Source organism: Trachinotus anak, unplaced genomic scaffold (genome assembly GCF_046630095.1).
Source record: "Trachinotus anak isolate AG129_WGS33_773 ecotype Australia unplaced genomic scaffold, CSIRO_AGI_Tana_v1 ptg000012l, whole genome shotgun sequence".
Taxonomy (NCBI): domain Eukaryota; kingdom Metazoa; phylum Chordata; class Actinopteri; order Carangiformes; family Carangidae; genus Trachinotus; species Trachinotus anak.
In genome coordinates, this window is record NW_027273863.1 from 24,547,175 (window position 1) to 24,565,465 (window position 18,291).

Here is an 18,291-nt window from a genome sequence, read left to right on the forward strand (position 1 = left end):
TAGTGTGAATTTATTTTAATGAAAATTGTCCCATTAGTTCCAGACGATGTTTTTGATGTCTAGGCTGAAGTGTTGTTGATTATGAAAAAAAATTGGTATAAGATTTTGTCAAACTTGTCAACTTGCAATCCTGCAGTTATAGGAATTAACCAAGTTTGCTAGAAAAATACTTGCAGAACTTGAAGAATACTTGTAATACTTTTGACTACTACTACCTGCCTGTTTCAAACAAAAAGAAAACCCACGTTCCCTGCAGTTCTATTATCAGTTACAATGGACTTAACACCTTCATGCTGACATGAGCATACACAGGCTGTGTATTCCCTCCAAAACACCACCACAAAAAACTGCAATTACATTTGTCCCCATGGCCTTTCTATTTTTATACATCATGGCAATCAGTTTCTCCCTACATGCTCTACAAAGGGACTGCTGATAAAAACTAGCCTTTTGGCTTTTGGGTACATTTATATTTATTTGAACGTAGATTAATAGTTCACGCTCCCTTTTCAAAATAAATAAATTAAACAGAAATAAACAGAAATTTCAGACATTTTTTTTTCTGAAATGATCACAAAAACATTAAATCTTGCAGAGACTAAACAGGAAAAAAATATAAAGATAATGATTTTTTTTAAGACTATTGTTAACCCTAAACATTGTTTTCACTTCTTTAAAATGTATCCTCACAAAATCTGTGAAAATGTTCTTGAAATTGATGAAGTACTTATTCACAGATTTTTCTAACGTACACTGCAGCATCTTTGATGAGGAAGGCAGCTGAATCATTTAGAGTACAGTAAGAAAACGTTTTTGAACATTAGTGGTACTTAAATTAAAAAAAAAAACTTCAACTTGCTGCAGGAAGAACAAAGTGTAGTTGCCTCTTGCCTCTCAGTCAGATGGTTTCTCCCTCTTTTCTTCTACCAAGCATTCTTCTGCAGGTTTCTGCAGCTCACGTCTGGAGAGATGGTGCACTACACCCACACCGACGCCGTCGCCCAGCACGTTGGTGACGGTCCTCAAACGATCCCTGTTCATAATCACACAGGAAATTCTGAGGTCAGGAACTCGCGAGCATTTACCGAACTCACACACACGTTTAGGAGGCCTAATGTGTTTCAGAACATGCGCGACCTTGTGTTTGTGTTATCCCCCTTACCAAAATATCTAAGTAGTCAACCAGAGAATCATTTATGAACGTGTCTGTAATATATTGCACAATACTGGCAGGGCATTTCTCAGCCTCTTCTCAAACCCTGACAACACACAGACAGAAAGACACACACTTACAATATCCAGTCAACTGTGATGATAATTGAAATGCCCTCAAAGGGCAGTCCAACTGATGTCAACATGATCACCATGGAGACCATGCCAGCCTGTGGGATACCTGAAGCCCCGGTAGCTGTAACTGTGGCTGTTATACTGCAATGACACAGTCAAGAAGCAGCGAGAAAGATCAACTGCACATACACAGGAAATATCTAAGCAGTTCAGTTGTTTCAAAATATCAAACAAATAAAAACAGGAGGAGTAAATTAAGAATCTACTTACAGAATCTTACTTACTTATCATTCAATAATCATAATAATGAGCCTTAAGGCATTTATATTCTAAATCATCAGTTAATACGCATACATTTATTAATAAATAAACATTTGACAGTACAGTTACTACAGTTTATATGAAGCGATAGAAACAGTTAAAAGTCTGCATTTGATCATACCAGATAATGACGAGTTGACCTATATCAAGTTCCATATTATGAATCTGGGCTATGAATATGGAGGCCACTGCCTCATAGAGCGCTGTTCCATCCATTGTAAGAGCGGCTCCTACAGGCAGCATGAAGCGTGTCACCCGTTTGTCCATTTCCAGATTCTCCTCCAGACAGCGCATGGTGGTGGGCAGGGTTGCACAACTGTGGGGGGAAAAAAATAATTAAATCAAACCCTTATTCAAAAATTCAACAGCCTCTAATGTTTGGTACTATTTCAAACCAGACACGTCTTTTCTTCAGGTGCTAGCATTTAACTTTTAACAACAGTGAAGACTAGAAGTCCAACTCACCTGGATGAAGTCCCAAAGGCAGTGGTGAGAGCCTGGAAGAGGCCAGCCACAAACCTCAAGGGATTCTTGCGTGTGACAATGAAATAGATGAAGGGCAGGGTGAAAAAGCTGTGGATTGCCAGGCCAGTGATTACAGTGAGAGTATACATGGCGAGCTGGCGTCCTATAACACTAATGTCTTTCAGCTTCAAAATCTCCCCTCCAATCAAGAAGAGGATTCCTACCGGGGAATACCTGTGGGTGAGAGGTGAGATTCAACGAAGATAATATAGTATCAAGAAATGACTGACAGCCAGGATATATTTTGAATACCTGGATGGCTTAATGTCAATTCAAGGTCAAAATTTCTAACTTTAGAATACTATGATTGTTATAGTCCACATCCTCATATTGTGCTTACCAGATGACTACATTGATCAAATGCATGGTGGCTTTATTAAGGGAGTCAAACACGTCCCTCAGAAGTTTCGCCTCGTTCTCCATACTGCCCAGGATGAGGCCGAAGGCAATGCAGAAGACAGACAAACCCAAAATATTGATGCCTTCTGCGGTGCCGGGCATTGGTATGGTGTCATCTGAAGGGGTTCAAGTAACGCTGTCACAAGTCATGATAATAACCTTCTATATTAAATAACATGAATAGAATTAAATGGTCAGGATTACAAAGAAGGAAAAAAAGAAAACTGAACTCACTTGTTTGAGTCAGATTGACGACACTTTCATCTTTAGAGTACACTGTTTTATACTGAATAAAAGGCAGAAGAAAATGATCATAGTTGACAAGTAATATAATGAAAAATACAAAAACAAACAAACCAAAAAATATCACTGCAGAGCTCACCCTTCTGAAACAAGCTGTCACCAGGTTCGAGGGAAACATGTTTCTGCAAAGCAAAAAGAAAGAAAAATAAAGTATAGACTAGCTTGGGCTGGTTACTTACTGTACATTTAACAATTTGCTTTTTTAATGCAAACCTGATCAGATCCAGAAAGGAATCCACAGTGTGCACAGCCTCCGCCTGGCCACCAGGGGACACTGAGATGAGCCCGGGTGACTTCCCTGGCTGGATAAGAACAACCAGGAGGATGCCAGTGACCACAGCCACGATGGTGGTTACTGTGTAATAGCAAACAGCCTGGAGCCCCATTTTCCCATAAGACTTTGTGTCCACAGATGACATGCCTGAAATGAAAAGAAGTCGTAACATATCAATGCAGTTCCATGTTTAATGGCTATGATGTGTCTGGTTGATATATTTTGAAGATAGTAAAGTAAATGGAACCAACTTTTCAGTATGTTGGACATATGCAAATTCAGGAAAATATTCTCAGTTGGACCTGAATGAGAGCGAGCGTGATGTGGAAGGTGATGTCCACTGTGTGGATTTGGGAACCAACCTGTGATCAGACTGGAGGTGATGAGAGGAAGCACCAACATCTCCAGCATACTCATCAGCAGTTCTCCGGGAAAGGAGAAGTATTTAATGTCCCTTTCTGTCATGTTAGTGGATCGCAGCGCAAAACCCAGAGTGACACCTCAAAGGAATATAAACACAGTTCAGCACGTCAGTTTGCCCATGAAATGACCATTTCATCCAGAAAAAATACCAAAGGTGAAACATGAATGAAACACTTAAAAAAGACAATGGTAAAATCTTACCTCTAAAAAACAGGTGGTGCTACATCTACATTATCATCTGAGTATATTAAATCTAACTGTGATTCTACTGTCAGTGGATAAGCTTTGTGGGACAGTGGACACAGTTTATCACTTGGGCGAGAGGGACGATGCCACTACCAAGAAGATGCTCAGACCAGTATTTATCTAGTTTGCAATGTGAACTGTTTAAAGTATGGAAGAAATCAGGGGAGGCAAGAGTCTGCAAACAGATGGACATTCAGTTCCAAGAGGAGTCTTCTGAGCAAGATCACGAAGCCTCTGCCAAGCTGTGGTCCAGACTGCAGGACGCCAGAAGAAATGGAAACATCCTTTCTGAAAGAAGGCCATGCACTGACTGACTTACGGATGCTGAATTAACCATTAAATGATGCCTCCAGCAAGGCCCTGAAATTTCTGCTCGATGGAAGTTAAACTGACAGAACAGTTGACTTCAAGAGAAGGTTTTAAGCCATAGATTTGTTTCAATTGTAAGATTTGACCAAGAAGTGGAAGGAAGAGGGATGGACCCAAAAGTCTTCACCGGGTGCTTTGTTTTATCACGGTCACCAGTCAGATGCAAAGTGTAATGGTGACTTGTAAAAAATAAATAAATAAATAAACTAAACAAACATGAAAAGAATACTAAAACTAAAAGTACAAATCCTCCAAATTATGTCACAGAAATCAAAAAGCTATAGGGCTGTAGCTCCTGCTGCCCTTCCAGAGCCCAGCTGCACTCTCGTGAGGACGGCCTCTACACTGGCTTTATACAGACACCCCTCCTACAAGACAAACCACAGTTAATTAATCAATCAACCAATATACACAATATTTACATCTAAAACTATTTCTGTGCACATCACTCAACCTATCCTAACTCAGAGATATCATTACTGCACACTCATTGGCTTATTTAGGCCCTAAAAGAGCATTTCTGCAATACTTAACAAAAACAACCCCTCTGCTCGAGTTTACAGATGGTACATTCCAGGTGCCCCCCTCTACTTAAGCCCTTGGAGCATACCACTCCCTGTTTGACAGTTGGACCAGGAAAACTCAGCATGCAGGTGACAGATGAGTGACCACGGACAAACCCCTCAGTAACCCAGGAATATTTCAATAAATGACTGTGGACTTTAGCTGTGTGTTTTTTTGTTGGTATTTCTTCAGCTGGTTGTGACTCCTGTCCATCTGCATGGCCCTGCAGATGGCTTGCCAGCTTACCATGCTAATGCTAATGCTAATGCTAATGTAGACTGGCAATGATATATAAAAAAAAAAACAAACTACAACAATGATACTAGCCTAACACAACACAAGCAGTTACAATCCTAGCAACAATCCTAGTTGCAAAGCTGTTTGCAACCTACTAATTAGAAGGCACTGGGGTAAAACCATGGTGTGGTTTCATCATTGTGAAACACCTCTAGCTCACGTGCACCCTTAATTCTGCATAGACACACTCACTCGACAACAACTGGCACTTCATTTTTCAGATCCCTTCAAGTAAAACGCCATCAGAGACCAGGAAGCTCAAACACAAAGAAGCAACCAACAGGACGTGAAAGAGGAAATCGCAACCAAGGAAGAAACATCTTAGTGAAATTGGAAGGAAGGTTGTTTTAACTTATACAGTCATTCAGAGATGTCAGAGATGTTACTGTAGATTGAGTTGAAGGTGGTGGTTATGACTCTTCTACCAAGCAGCTGCAGAGCAGAGTTGATACCTGATGAGTTGGAAACCTTCCTTTACATGAAAAGACGACATGAAGAGCGAACCAGGGAAACATCCCAGCAGACACATTCCTGACACATGATAAAAGCTTCTGCTGACAATGAAGAGGCTGTTGAGATAAAAAAGCCACATTCTGTTTTGAATAATGTTCTTGTTTTGTCTTGGGTTGTAAATCAAGTGAACACTTTCACTTCCGCCCCCCCCTCTACGCCAGGTTGTAGCATGTTCTCTTCAGCTCAGTCCAAACGGGATCAGCTCTCACCCTGTGTGAGCTCTTATGTGCATGAACTAATGGTGAACCCACACACCGCTGCTCAGGAAACATTAAGTGGCCAAGTATCCAGCCAGGCACCTTGTGTTTTTAAGAGCTATATCTCCCACATAGTTCTTTTGAGATTGATGTAACCCTGCCCGAAGTAAAGCTGAGACCTGGCACTTTAATGTTGTGTTTATTGTTTTATTCCAAACAGAATGTGCTGAAGCTCAGTCAACTTAAGACCAGTATTTCCCTTTGACTCCAAGCTGTATTTCAAGTGTGAAGTCAATTAATGACTTGATCAAGATTTTTTTCTGTCATCCAACTCCATGGTGCAGCAATGCAACCGTGAGCCAATCAACACCGATACTAAATGACAGCGTTACTCTATAAAAACAATTCGGTCACACTTCGACTGACAACATTTACCTTTGACTTACCTATGACAACAGCAACCACAGTGAGAAGCACAAAAGCATTTCTCCTGAGAAAAGCTCGGACATCACATTTTTTCTGGGGCAAAGAGTCCAAACTCAAGACCTCAGAGGTCTCTGGGCACTTAGGGGTGTCATAGTCGTCCGTGATGTCCACGGTTCTCAGCTTCGAGCAGGGACGCATCTCTGTCACAGGCTGCAGGAGAAAAGACAAGTAGGAAAGTTCTCGACATGACTTGACAAAACATGCAATTTTATGACATCTATACAGTGTAGTATGAAAATTAAAAGGGGAGAAAAATAATAGAATTGAACATATTTGGTAATAGAAGATACAATAGTACAGGTTTTTCCAAGGCAAGTCTTCAGAAATCAGTTTAAAGAGGTAATTAAAAAGAGGACACTTCAATATCAAACCAATGGTTAAAAATAAGAGCCATTCCCTTAACTCCAGTAGCGAAATCATTGAGTCAAACCTTTGAAATAGCTGAAAAGCTCCAGATATTTTCCTCTTGCCACTTGAACGAGTGTTGGTGGTGGTAAGTTTAAAACAAATATTCTTTGTTTAAGTAGGTGTCTGTTCCTCCCAATCCCAAAGGCTCATATACATATTTCATATGTGCATATTTGACTCAGCAACCACAACGTGAAGCACTGGATATCGAGTGTCAAAGAAAAAAACGTGCTATCTGGAATTACATCGTTTCCTTAAGCTTGGAAAGTGGAAATAGCGCTGCAGCAGTACGGTTCTCATCTGGCAAAGCAGCAGTGTTTCAGTGCTGCATGTCACATGCTTGAAAGGAAATTAATTCAGGAATATAAACCCCCTCAGGCAGGGATCAGACAAACAGATGGTTCAGAGCAGGTGGAGGTGGCTGGAAGACGACTCGCTTGGAGCAAAAGCAAGATTAGCAAAAAGACAGAATATTTCATAAATGACTGCACATGATGAGACATCCAGCTTCCTAGCTGCTGTAGCTGGCAGCACAGACAGTGTTTGCTGCATGTCTGCGGGTGCTGACTGAAAGGGCACGCACACTTCACCGTCAGAACAAGCCTTCACCTCACTTCACTTCACTTCACTTTTATAACATTTTCTAAAAGCCACAATCAAATATTTTATAAATGACGTAACAGCCAACAGCAAACAAGAGAAAAAAAATGTAAGACTTTTGTAAATTCAGTTTAAGACCTTCATATTTTTGAGGGAACTAAATTAAATTATTTCAAGACTTTTTGTGATCAGTTCATATTCTGAGTTCATTCTGACGTGTTTTCAGAAGCCAGAATATTCGACCCTATCACCAGACGAGACACAGTCAGGAAGAAATGACTGTCTTTATGACACTAAATCCCCTGACTGTACTGCCTCATCTCCTCTCTGTCATTCATGCAAATAGAGGGAGGTAAAGGTGGAACACATTAATGTGACTGCTACTGTACATCTGCTCTTATTCACTATAATGGCAGGATAAAAAGCAAGCAGGTAATTTAGTTCCTAAAATCATGGTTATGCCTCCTAGCTCTTGTGCAAAGTGACAACATTTTCAAATTCAGTTTCTGGTGAGACATGTAATACCTCACCTAGAACTGAACCTGAAAAGGCACTTAATTATTATATATATATATATCATAAAAATATATATAAGTTCTCTGCTATAAAAACTAAACTATCCTCCCATCAAAAACTCTATTTGCTCACTACAAAACCCTGTCTCTAAAGAGTGTAACCTGAGCGCTGACTGAGGCGTTGGCCATGGAGTGGCACTAAAGGGGGTTGATACCACTTGGCATGATGCTGGACGACAGCCCTCGCTCATTGTCAGAGGGGCTGCTATTCACAATGGAGAAAACGATGAAATGCTGCCATTATAAAGGGGACCAAAGGGCCCTGTGGCAGCCCGACACCTGATCTCCTCTTTGGCTCCGGCTTCCTTTTGTCCAAGTATTTCATATCTGACATATCCACACACCCTTAAAGCACTCGATGCTGGAGCAGCGATGGACCTGAGGCTTGGTGTCTGCACGCTCAGACATGGGGAATAAACAGACCATCTTTACGGCACAGCAGCTAGATGCCTATCAGGTTGGTGTCGGTCCTTTTTTTGTTTCTGAATGAGACAACTATCCTCTAAGTGGGGCGTCTCTTGTCGATGCCAACTACAGGCATCTGTGAACAAGGTTGTATACACAACAGCGGTTCTATGACTCATTTGATAATAGACAAAAAGAGGTTAGGTTAGGCGGTGCATCCTTCAGGGTGATGATGAACTAGGTCAAACCTTTCCCTGATGGTGTTTGTTGAGTTCATATTTTTGTTTTTACAACCCTGCTGTTAACAAATGTCTGTCAAAGATAGCAACAGGATGCTCAGAGTTAATGGTAGATTTTAATCAGCTGTTTGGAAATTTGACTTATGTAAACAGTTTTCACACCAAACCAGTGTGGAGGGTAATTAAGAATATTTACTCTACATAATGCAGCACTATACCTCAGTACAATTGGAGGTACTGTGTTATCTTCTTCACAACATTTCAACAGGAAATGTTTTCTTTTTACTCATTGATTTCACTCTTATAGTTAAGAGGTTAAGATTTTACTTATAATCAGCTTAGAAAACATGATGCATTGTTAATAAAGTGGTTAGATTGAACTGTTCCTTGACTTGCTTCATTGTTAAAGCGGTAATAATAATAAATCAATAATGCATAATGTGCTATTACTTTCGATGCTTTATGTTCAGCTTGTTGCCAAAAGTTTTCGGCGCTGACCTGACTTTACTTTTACTTTGCTATTAAAACTGCATCGTCTGTTCCTGGTGCCAGAGTATTTCTAAAGTCTGATATTGATGATTGATCTGAATACTTCTCCCTCCGCTGCGTCTCACAGATAATTAGGTACCACGCTATGCAAAAAGATCTACATAACGTTGTTTGCACTTTCCTGCCACGATCTGTTTGTGTTTGCAGGACTGTACTTACTTTACAAGAAAAGAAATTCTCAGGTGAGCAGACCACTGTTTTGTTTACACTGATAAAAAACTGAGCTAAATTGTATTATCTGTGGGTGACACAGCTGTTCTGCACAACACTACGCTGTAACTCTAAACTACAGTATCAGGAGACCTGTCCCACTGTGGGGCAGGCAACCATCGAGATCACATGGGATTTCAAATCTTGCTATTAGAGAAGACTCATAAATTGACTGCATGTAAATGTATCTCACTGTTCAATGTCTTCAGAGAAAAAAGAGACTGCAGCTGAACAGTAGGAGTTTTCTGACTTCACTTCTCCTAACTACTACTCCCTCATTAAAAAGATACACAACCACATAATATAGAAGATATCTTGTAATTCAATATTGAAAGTAAATTTTTTAAACCTTTCCCAGACTGTTCTACCGCTATCGGGATTTGGCACCGCAGCTTGTTCCCCTCGACTACACCAGCCACCCAGATGTGAAGTTACCATATGAGCTGATTGGCAGCATGCCAGAGCTGAAGGTAGACCCACTGGTCCCCGCACACCCTGCAGACCCTCGCTCTCCCTGTGTTCCTAATCCATAATTAATGGCCAACTAATCGACAGAATTCTTCGAAAGGTTATATGTTACCCGACTCCTTTGAACTTGAAGAATGCAGGTGGGTCCCCGAGGACACACTTTCTGGAAATGGGTCAATTATACGGCTCTTTACACAGGGACAGGGAGGTAGGCAGGTGTGTTGACATGCTGGTCACTGGCATGTCCCGAGAAAGAGGGGGAGACTGTCAAGGTTCGTTTTTTTCCCTCATAGTCATTCATTCCTCCAAACTGTCAATCAGCCAAAATAAAACACACAATCTTGCAATAGTAAATTACACATTTTGAAGCCGTCAAACAAGTAGAAGTTGTTGTTTCTGATTGATCAGTTGCACTGAATCACTCAGTGACAGGTTGTCAGGCTGAAACAGAAGTCCCGGTGTCCCCTCTGTGCAGGACAACCCATTTCGTCAGAGGATCGCTGAGGTTTTCTCGGAGGACGGAGAGGGAAACATGACGCTGGACGACTTCCTGGACATGTTTTCAGTCCTGAGCGAGATGGCGCCGCGTGACCTCAAGGCCTACTACGCTTTCAAAATTTATGGTAAAAATATCTGAGGAGGTGCATTTTTATTTAACCATATTAAGGAATCATGTTTTTTATTTTGATTAACTTCTTAAATACTTGGGTCCAGTATATAAATAAAATAATAATATTAATTGAAATTAACCATATATTTAACTTTAAATAATTTTTTTTGTGCTTTTTTTTCTGCTATTATTAAATGTAAATATGTAGAAAGGTATTCCAGCTGTAACCCTTCCCCTCACCACAAACTGAGCTTGTATGTTTGATAATGCAATGTTAGTACATACATGAGTAAATATTTCATGCTTTATGTGGTGCACGGGTTATACATGAAAAATGTTTTTGTTCGCCAAAAAGTCGTTCACATACACAGAAACATGCAGTGTGTTAACTAAAATAGTGACGTTTGAGGTCAATGAAACCCCAGAGAGGTCAATCTTCAGACCTGTAACAGAAACCCAGAGACACTTACTTCAAATCTGGGTGGGTAGAGCTGTGTAAAAAAGTACTGTCAGTACCAATCACAGATTTGGAGGATATGAACCCACATCGTATGGGAAAGGACCTGAAGTATCAAAGTGATAAAACAATGTTAGGTATGTTTTTTTGAGTTGTTAAAGGAGGTCTGGAGTCTCCAGGTTCCCAAAGAGAAGAAGGTGAGGGTTAACACATGGAACTACAGAGTGTATACAAGAAAAAAATTAAAGAAAATGTGTGTGCAACAAAATCATTTAATCCCAGGTCCAAAGTTTAACTATGAACTACTGTATATTAAACGTGAATGTGTTTTAATATGATGCAACCATATGTTAACGGAGCAAACACAGTGAAGGGTCATGGACCTGTAAGCATGACGGATGGTGCAGGGACTGTTATAAATGATTAACCAGCCCATTATAGAGGCAACAAGCTTGTCAAAGCCCAGCCCCCCCCCCCCCCCCCCAATTAAGAAACGATGACAGAAGTTACATACACATCGCCATGGTCATGGATCAAGGAAATTTTTCATTCATTATTCAGACCCGTAGAGGAGAACCATCAAGGAAGGTGATGTACTGTAAAAGCACGGCTGCATGATGAGCTCAGACACCTGAAACGACCTCTCCACCGACGCTCTGGGAATGTTTGAGGCTAAAAAAACATGTTTACTCTACATCTACAGTGTGGTTACATTAAAATATAGTTTAATGAGATGCTGTGTTTGCCTTTTCCACTTTGGCAGTAAAATCGTTGAGAAAACTAAGACTATGTGTTTGAAAAAAGTCAAGGTTGAATAAATGGAATACTGTAAAAGTATTTATCCATACTCAAAACTAATTCAGAATTATAATTAATTCAGTATATATAATGGATATCTTGCTGCAGCTATTATTTTCATAACCAATAAATCTCTCAGTTCCTTTCTTGATTAATTGTTTTGTCCATGAAATAGTTTAAAAAGTTAAAAAAAAAACCTCAAATTGGATCAACAGTCCAAAGCCTGAAGATGTTTGGTTAAATATCATAAAAGACAAAGAAAATAAACCAGTGAATTTTTTTTTTTTCCCTAAAAAATTGAAATGACTTAAACATGTCATTGATTATCAGAATAGTTGCTTGACTAATCAACCAAGCATTTCACCTCCTGTTCAAGACTTTAACAACGATGACTTCATCTGCAAGTCCGACCTGGAGAAGACGCTGAACAAACTGACCCGCAACGAGCTGACGGAGGACGAGGTGAGGATGGTGTGTGAGAAGGTGATAGATGAGGCCGACCTGGACAACGATGGACGTCTGTCCCTGGAGGACTTTCAGCACATGATTGTCCGAGCCCCAGACTTCCTGAGGTATGCCAATGATGACCATGTGAGGAGAAAACCCACCTACATAAACTCGTGGGAATATAAGTATTCTGTGTTTAGTTATGTATAAATGATTGTAATCTAATGTACATTTATCTTCTTAATCAGTGACTGCTAATGAGGAAATTAAACCAGAACGTTCTCATTTCTGTTCACAGCACCTTCCACATAAGGATTTAAGGAAATGACACAATCATGTACATTTATTTTGAAAAGCTCCAGTAGATGGACTGATAAAGCTGCAGAATGTCTGTGCTCATTTGTGTACATTTTGTAAAAAAATATATTTACCAAAAACACCCACACAGACTTTCACATTTAGCATCCAGAACAAATTCTATGGGAAACTATGCCTTCACAGGACCATGACTGTGAACGGCTTGGATTTGCTTGCCTTGTACTAACACACTGAGTCCACATCCGATTTTTCTTTTTCTTCTTGAAGCTGCAGAAATAACAGTGGTCATGGTGTGACTGCGCATCTATCATGTGGAAGCCTCAGTCGATCCATCAAGACAAGGCTCATTAGTTATGACCATCAACAGCAGATTTGTGTTTTGTATCTAAAGGGGTTCAGTTACACCGGACTATAAAAGAAACACATGCCAGAATATTCCAGTGGGCCACAGTGGGCCAATGAAGGGAGAGGCATTTGTCTTGAAAGCGGTCGAGCTCCATTGTGAGAGCATGGGTTCAACTGACAGTGAAGTTTCCTCTGACACTCAGCAAATAAAGACACTGAATTAAAAAAAAAAGAAGCAGAGTTTTATTATCTTATTTTATTAAATCAAAAGTACACATATCTACAAATTGTAGATACATTTTCATATGGGTTTAGAAAGTACAGTACAATTTAAGTAGATCTCTTTTTCAATGTGATATTTACAATTTTGTTTCACCTTTTTTTTTTTTTCTAAAATGTCTTGTATTATTCTCCCTGTGTACTTCACAATCAATGGAATGAAAATATGGCTGTAAAAAGGGATGTACAGTATATTATAACATGTGATAGGAGTCTTAAGAAAAAGATATGATTTAAAAACAAAATCAAAGAGGAGAAGTATCATTTTGGCTGAAAATGATACAGCTCGAGTCCCACAAAAGTCAGCTCCCTACGTTTCTGTTTTAAAGCTACAGTATCACTCATGAGACAACAGCACTATCTCCACATTACAGAACCCAGACTCTTCCTATTTAACCTTCCGTTACGGTAGATTTCACTCCCACTCATGTAGCAATGCCGTCTTCTACGAACAGAGCATGTCCTATTTTTTTTTTTGGCTCAGTGAATGAAACAAAACAAAAGACAACAAAAAAGCCCATACATTCAACAGTACAGGCCCACGAGTACGTCTGAAAATTACATCACACAAATATGCACAGGTCCAAGATTCACGATGCATAGCTCACCTATGACAGAACTGAGTATTAGCGGTTAAGACAAATGGTCATGGTAGTCATGAGGTCCCAAATTATTAAATCATTAAAAAGGTGCAGGCAAGCAAAGACAGACCCCCCCCTCCTCAATATTGTGCATATAGGAGCTTGATTTTCAGACTAGCAACAGATGTAGGAAGGAAACATGAGGAAGAATGGGAACCGATCGAGACTCAGCAACAAAGGTAAATACGAGTCGAGGATACACGTTTGCATCGCACAAGTCTAGTTCGCTGTGGCTTGTGATCTTAATAAAATACTGGTTCAGATTTTGGTTTGGGTCTGACCTAAGATGCACACTGTGCCTCTGCTGCCACCTAGTTGTCAAACTAAAGGGCCACAATGAAACACAAATACACAACAAAATGCACAATAATACTAATGAGACCGCCTAAAGTTAGGCCAAGCCAGCTTTCATGTAAACCGAGAAAATATCACTGTTTAAACTACAGTTTGGCAGTAGCATAGAAACAGAGGCTCACTGATTCTTTTATGAAATAGAATTTGTTGAAGTAGGTTAGGGCAGTTTTTTTCAGTGAACTAATACCAGGACAGTGGATCACTAGCAGTGAAACAGCAAAGGAGATCAAGTCATTTATAAGAAGGTGCAGTAAAATTCAGTAATTATGCCCACGATATTACCAGGACTCATTAGCTCACGACAGTTTTTAACTAAGTAATTGTATTGCTGTACTGCAAAACTATCACTTGGCACAGACTACACACAAAACACGAGTTACTGGTAAAGTGCAAGGAGAGCTGCTTGGATAGCAAGAGGGGTAAGGGCCTTACAGTGTGAAACCTCCAGAGTGATTTGAGTTGCTGATCAAACAACCAGAGACATCATTTAGCTTGAGACTGAGTCAGAGCTGCAACAAAACCTTCACACATCTCAAATTAAAAAACAACACTTTAAAATTGTGTTTTTTTGGAGCTCAAATGATTAGTTAACCAAGAAAAGATAAATTAATCCTAATCTGATAATCAATTACTTGTCTTAATCATCATTCTTCAAGCAAATATCCCACACACTCACTAGTTCTACCTTCTTAGATGTGAGGATTTGATGCTTTTCTTTGTCTTATGCAATAGTAAAGTGGACGTTTTCAGGGTTTGGACTGTTTAGGACAGGCTTCGGAGCCATTTTCACTCTTTTATAGACCAAATAATCAAAATATTTGAAATATTAGTTTCTGCCATAATCTTTTTAACTGTGCAGGATTAGTCAAATTATACAACATGTACTTTCAGATATATTGCTAAATAATGTATGTACAAATGCAGTGTAAGCACATTTGCACTCAAAAATGTTGCATGCACAGTGGTTAGTTGCAGTTTACTACACCACCTGGATTGTGGGGTCTGTGCTGCCAAACTGCTTTCAAGCACGTGAAAGCTTTTGCAGAGGCTGAAGAGTAGGAGGCAGTGTGTGTGTGTGTGGGCAAGATGTCACACAGTCGCATCAATTAACTGTTGAGAACAACTGAGCAAAACTCAAAGAGAAAACTTTTTAAACCGATTCCTCTCCTATCTCTAACCACTTTATGCTTCATATGGTTCTCAACTGCTGAAATGATAAAGTCGGCCTGTGCAGCTCTGTTTCAGTTTCAGGAGTTCAAGCCTATCAGTCTCTGGATGAGATTTATCACATACAAAGGGAACAAGGACTAATAAAAATAGATCTAAATATCACATTTGTACTTATAATCCCAAAACCTTGACAATAATTAAATGATTTCTCATTCTTGGTTGTGCTACTGGCTGTATGAAATATGAGTGCGTAGAACAAAGAGACTAATATGAGAAGTAAGAGCCCGTTATTTGTGTGATATGGAACAGCTGGATAATGCTCCGGGTCAGGTCCTCTGCCAGTCAAGCAGTCTGACTCATGAAGACAACAGATCTCCTTAAAAATGGAAGAGATGCACCACTGGAAGCTTTCAGAAGAGGAAGAGGAGGGAAAGTCCTCCACTTACTGGGAATATAATGGTTTGTGTGGACTGGGAGGACAGGCCATGGATGGGTAGAAAGAGGGGTAGGGAGGTAGTGCTAAGAGAAAGCACAGTCCATTTATGTCCAGCCAGCTGGCAGCCAGTGTCGAAGGCCTCGGTCCTCAGAGTAGGCTACAGCGGAAGAAGCTGGTCTTTTTCTGAGGCTCTGAGATCTTGACTCCATGACTGCTCCCCTGCGGCGTGTTGCCCTCCTGCAGCGAAAACAACAAACAGACAGGTCACTGCTTTGTCGAGCAGAACTGTGTGGCTCAGTCACTGCTTTCTTACGGTTCCTCAGCTTTCTTTTCATATGGCTCTGTTTATATTTTCCACAAGCAGAGGCAGGTGGCTATTAATGTTCAGATGTTTAGAATTTAAGAAAAGCTCCATTCAATAAACACACTCATTACAAATATCATTTATCGAAGAATTCATCTTACCAATTTTGTGTCCATTTTTGATTTGATGTCTCTGGCAAGTGTCAAAAATGCCTGTGAACCAGAACAAATATACATGTTGTCACATTTTGATGCATCTACTAAGCATATTAGAACTCAAAGAAGAATGACTACTTACATTTTCCACATTGATGTTGGCCTTTGCGCTGGTCTCCATGAACTTGATTCCATACTCTAATGCAAGCTAAAATGAAATGGGAGGGGGGTTACAAAAGTCTGATGACATCATTTATCATGTTATACTGGTATCTTCCATCAAATTTAACCCCAACAAACGTCTCACCTTCTCCCCCCTGTCTTTGGACACCTGCCGCTTGTCATTGATGTCACACTTGTTGCCAAGGACCATCTTCTCAACATCAGATGATGCATGCTTGATTAAAAAAAAGGGGGGGAAATGAATAAAGGCAACATGCTACATGATGCCAATCACATATCTGAAGAAGTAGAAAGCACATAAAGGAGGTTATATTTAGGTCAGTATAAATACCTCCTCTATGTTCCTTATCCAGTTCTTGATATTATCAAAGGACTTCTCGTTGGTGATGTCGTAGACAAGCATGATGCCCTGTAGAGAACAGTAAATCGCATGTGTTGAGATTAATTCAGCTCCATGGCTTTCTCACAAAGCAGATTTATGCCACATTATCCTGTCAGTCCATAAAGAGGTACCCACCATTGCTCCTCTGTAGTAGGCCGTTGTGATTGTTCGGAAGCGCTCCTGGCCAGCTGTGTCCCTGAAAAACATCAGAGTTGAAAAAGCTTTCAAAAAGTTTGAGAGCCAACATGTGTGGAGAAATCACAGGGCGGGTTTCCATCAATTTTGCACTGCAGTTAAGTATAACAAAATCATAGGCTTTATCAAACCACATGGTAAAGGAGGGAGGTATGAAGTTCTGTCATTGTGTAGGGGCTGGGATTAAACTGATGATTTTTATGGGCTTTAAACCTGTGATTTTGCCTTTGAAGACAAAATCTACACATACAGAGTGAAATAAACATCATTAAAATTACGACAAATAACTTATACATTTGATTTTAATGGACTGACATGACTTTTTAAAGGTGGAGAGTTCATATTTCAACATTGTCAAGGACATGTGGGCGCCCCAAGGAAGTGCAAAATATTGACAAAGCCCTTCCACCCTGTCACATGTCCTGAAGCAACCCCACTCACCATATCTGTAACTTTATCTTCTTGCCGTCAAGCTCTATCGTCCTAATCTTGAAATCAATGCCTGGAGGGATAAAGAAGGATGTCAATCATACCGTTAGCTCGCTAGCATGGCATAGCTGTCAAACGTTAGCCGAGACAACCGAGGCTCAAAAAAACTGCACTTATGAACTGGGAATAAAGTGAACTGGGAGCTCGGCTTCTTGTCCCTGCAATAATATGTCCATACATGAATAACGGCGCTTTTGTAATGCTTAAATTATTCAGCTGCAGCCTGATATATAACAGGCTTTCCGGTGTGCGCCAGGATGTAGACGGCGCCTAATAGCTAACGTCGGCTATGTGCTAGCTTGCAGGAGAGCCACCCGGCAAAAGAATATAACATCACAAAAACCAACTAATCTCTTACATTAACCTCATACGAAACACAGAGCCGACAGTGTTAACCCCTGCTAGTTATATCAACAGCATCTAATTTTAAAGATTAACATTCTTTATTAATCTAACGACAAAAGAGCGACTACTTGGAGCCCTCGACGGGGCAGGCGCTCCAGCAGGTAGACGGCCCCCTGCAGCCAGCCCACCGGCGGACCGTCAACAGACCGAAAGGCTCCGCTTCCACCGCCGCAGCCTCACCTATGGTCGAGATAAAGGTCGAGTTGAAGGCGTCCTCCGAAAACCTGAACAGGACACATGTCTTCCCGACACCAGAGTCGCCGATTAACAGTAATTTAAACAAATAGTCGTATGTCTTCGCCATACTTGATATTATTGCGGAAATCCCGCCCGGCGAAGCAGCGACGCGACTGTCCAGAAATGACGCCCCCTGCCGGCGCGGAATCCCCCCCCCCGCCCCGCCGCTGCTGCTCCACGACCGGGGCCAGAGGGCGTCTTCTCCCGACTCCTGCTCACCAACCAACAACCTGCAATGGTGCTAAATTATGAGCTGGTGTGGTCAAGTAGCCTAAACTACCACAGTGCTTGTATTTTAATACTTTCCATCTTTATGCCGCTTTACACTTGTGCAGATATTAGACGGTTCCACCTGTTTATGACTTATAACACAGGACACAAGGTTCATACTCACCTCCTCAGCAACTGTGATGATGTTCAGTTGTCAT

The 18,291-nt window shown here is 40.6% G+C and overlaps 3 protein-coding genes across 4 annotated transcripts; 1 reads left to right on the top strand and 2 right to left on the bottom strand.

The window, feature by feature from the left end:
* Position 1: 1 nt before the first annotated feature.
* Positions 2-7,132, bottom strand: LOC139628609 (excitatory amino acid transporter 1-like). 2 transcript variants are annotated; one of them, XM_071490437.1, is made up of 11 exons: positions 6,635-7,132; positions 6,165-6,354; positions 3,472-3,609; positions 3,049-3,256; positions 2,915-2,957; positions 2,767-2,818; positions 2,474-2,648; positions 2,074-2,307; positions 1,730-1,924; positions 1,294-1,428; positions 2-1,033 (listed from the first exon to the last, which is right to left on the bottom strand). In XM_071490437.1, the coding sequence occupies exons 2-11, from the start codon at positions 6,340-6,342 to the stop codon at positions 895-897; spliced, it is 1,497 nt and encodes a 498-aa protein (XP_071346538.1). In that variant the 5' UTR covers positions 6,343-6,354; positions 6,635-7,132; the 3' UTR covers positions 2-894. The 2 variants fall into 2 exon arrangements, with proteins under 2 accessions (XP_071346538.1, XP_071346539.1); XM_071490438.1 differs by lacking the exons at positions 6,165-6,354; positions 6,635-7,132 and adding an exon at positions 3,734-5,830 and having other exon boundaries at positions 4-1,033.
* Positions 7,133-7,881: 749 nt separating this feature from the next.
* cib3 (calcium and integrin binding family member 3) lies at positions 7,882-12,365 on the top strand. Its single transcript, XM_071490447.1, has 6 exons — positions 7,882-8,244; positions 9,128-9,162; positions 9,549-9,660; positions 10,134-10,281; positions 11,900-12,095; positions 12,269-12,365. Exons 1-6 carry the CDS (start codon positions 8,194-8,196, stop codon positions 12,288-12,290), a joined length of 564 nt encoding a protein of 187 aa, XP_071346548.1. The 5' UTR covers positions 7,882-8,193; the 3' UTR covers positions 12,291-12,365.
* Positions 12,366-12,857: 492 nt separating this feature from the next.
* Positions 12,858-18,012, bottom strand: LOC139628612 (ras-related protein Rab-8A). The gene is made up of 8 exons (XM_071490445.1): positions 17,807-18,012; positions 17,174-17,234; positions 16,673-16,733; positions 16,487-16,564; positions 16,280-16,369; positions 16,115-16,180; positions 15,979-16,029; positions 12,858-15,750 (listed from the first exon to the last, which is right to left on the bottom strand). Exons 1-8 carry the CDS (start codon positions 17,928-17,930, stop codon positions 15,661-15,663), a joined length of 621 nt encoding a protein of 206 aa, XP_071346546.1. The 5' UTR covers positions 17,931-18,012; the 3' UTR covers positions 12,858-15,660.
* Between the last annotated feature and the right edge of the window lie 279 nt (positions 18,013-18,291).

What these genes read in the sequence shown, in the direction of transcription:
- cib3 (XM_071490447.1), top strand. Translation starts at nt 8,194, where the DNA reads ATGGGGAATAAACAGACCATCTTTACGGCACAGCAGCTAGATGCCTAT. An exon ending in AGCAGCTAGATGCCTATCAG is followed by an intron (nt 8,245 to 9,127) that starts GTTGGTGTCGGT and finishes TTGTGTTTGCAG; the next exon opens with GACTGTACTTACTTTACAAG. An exon ending in CTACGCTTTCAAAATTTATG is followed by an intron (nt 10,282 to 11,899) that starts GTAAAAATATCT and finishes CTCCTGTTCAAG; the next exon opens with ACTTTAACAACGATGACTTC.
- LOC139628612 (XM_071490445.1), bottom strand. Translation starts at nt 17,930, where the DNA reads ATGGCGAAGACATACGACTATTTGTTTAAATTACTGTTAATCGGCGAC. An exon ending in GACCTTTATCTCGACCATAG is followed by an intron (nt 17,235 to 17,806) that starts GTGAGGCTGCGG and finishes TTATCCCTCCAG; the next exon opens with GCATTGATTTCAAGATTAGG. An exon ending in CAAAAATGGACACAAAATTG is followed by an intron (nt 15,751 to 15,978) that starts GTAAGATGAATT and finishes TTTTCGCTGCAG; the next exon opens with GAGGGCAACACGCCGCAGGG.
- LOC139628609 (XM_071490437.1), bottom strand. Translation starts at nt 6,342, where the DNA reads ATGCGTCCCTGCTCGAAGCTGAGAACCGTGGACATCACGGACGACTAT. An exon ending in CACCTCCAGTCTGATCACAG is followed by an intron (nt 3,257 to 3,471) that starts GTTGGTTCCCAA and finishes TTTTCATTTCAG; the next exon opens with GCATGTCATCTGTGGACACA. An exon ending in TTGATCAATGTAGTCATCTG is followed by an intron (nt 2,308 to 2,473) that starts GTAAGCACAATA and finishes TCTCACCCACAG; the next exon opens with GTATTCCCCGGTAGGAATCC.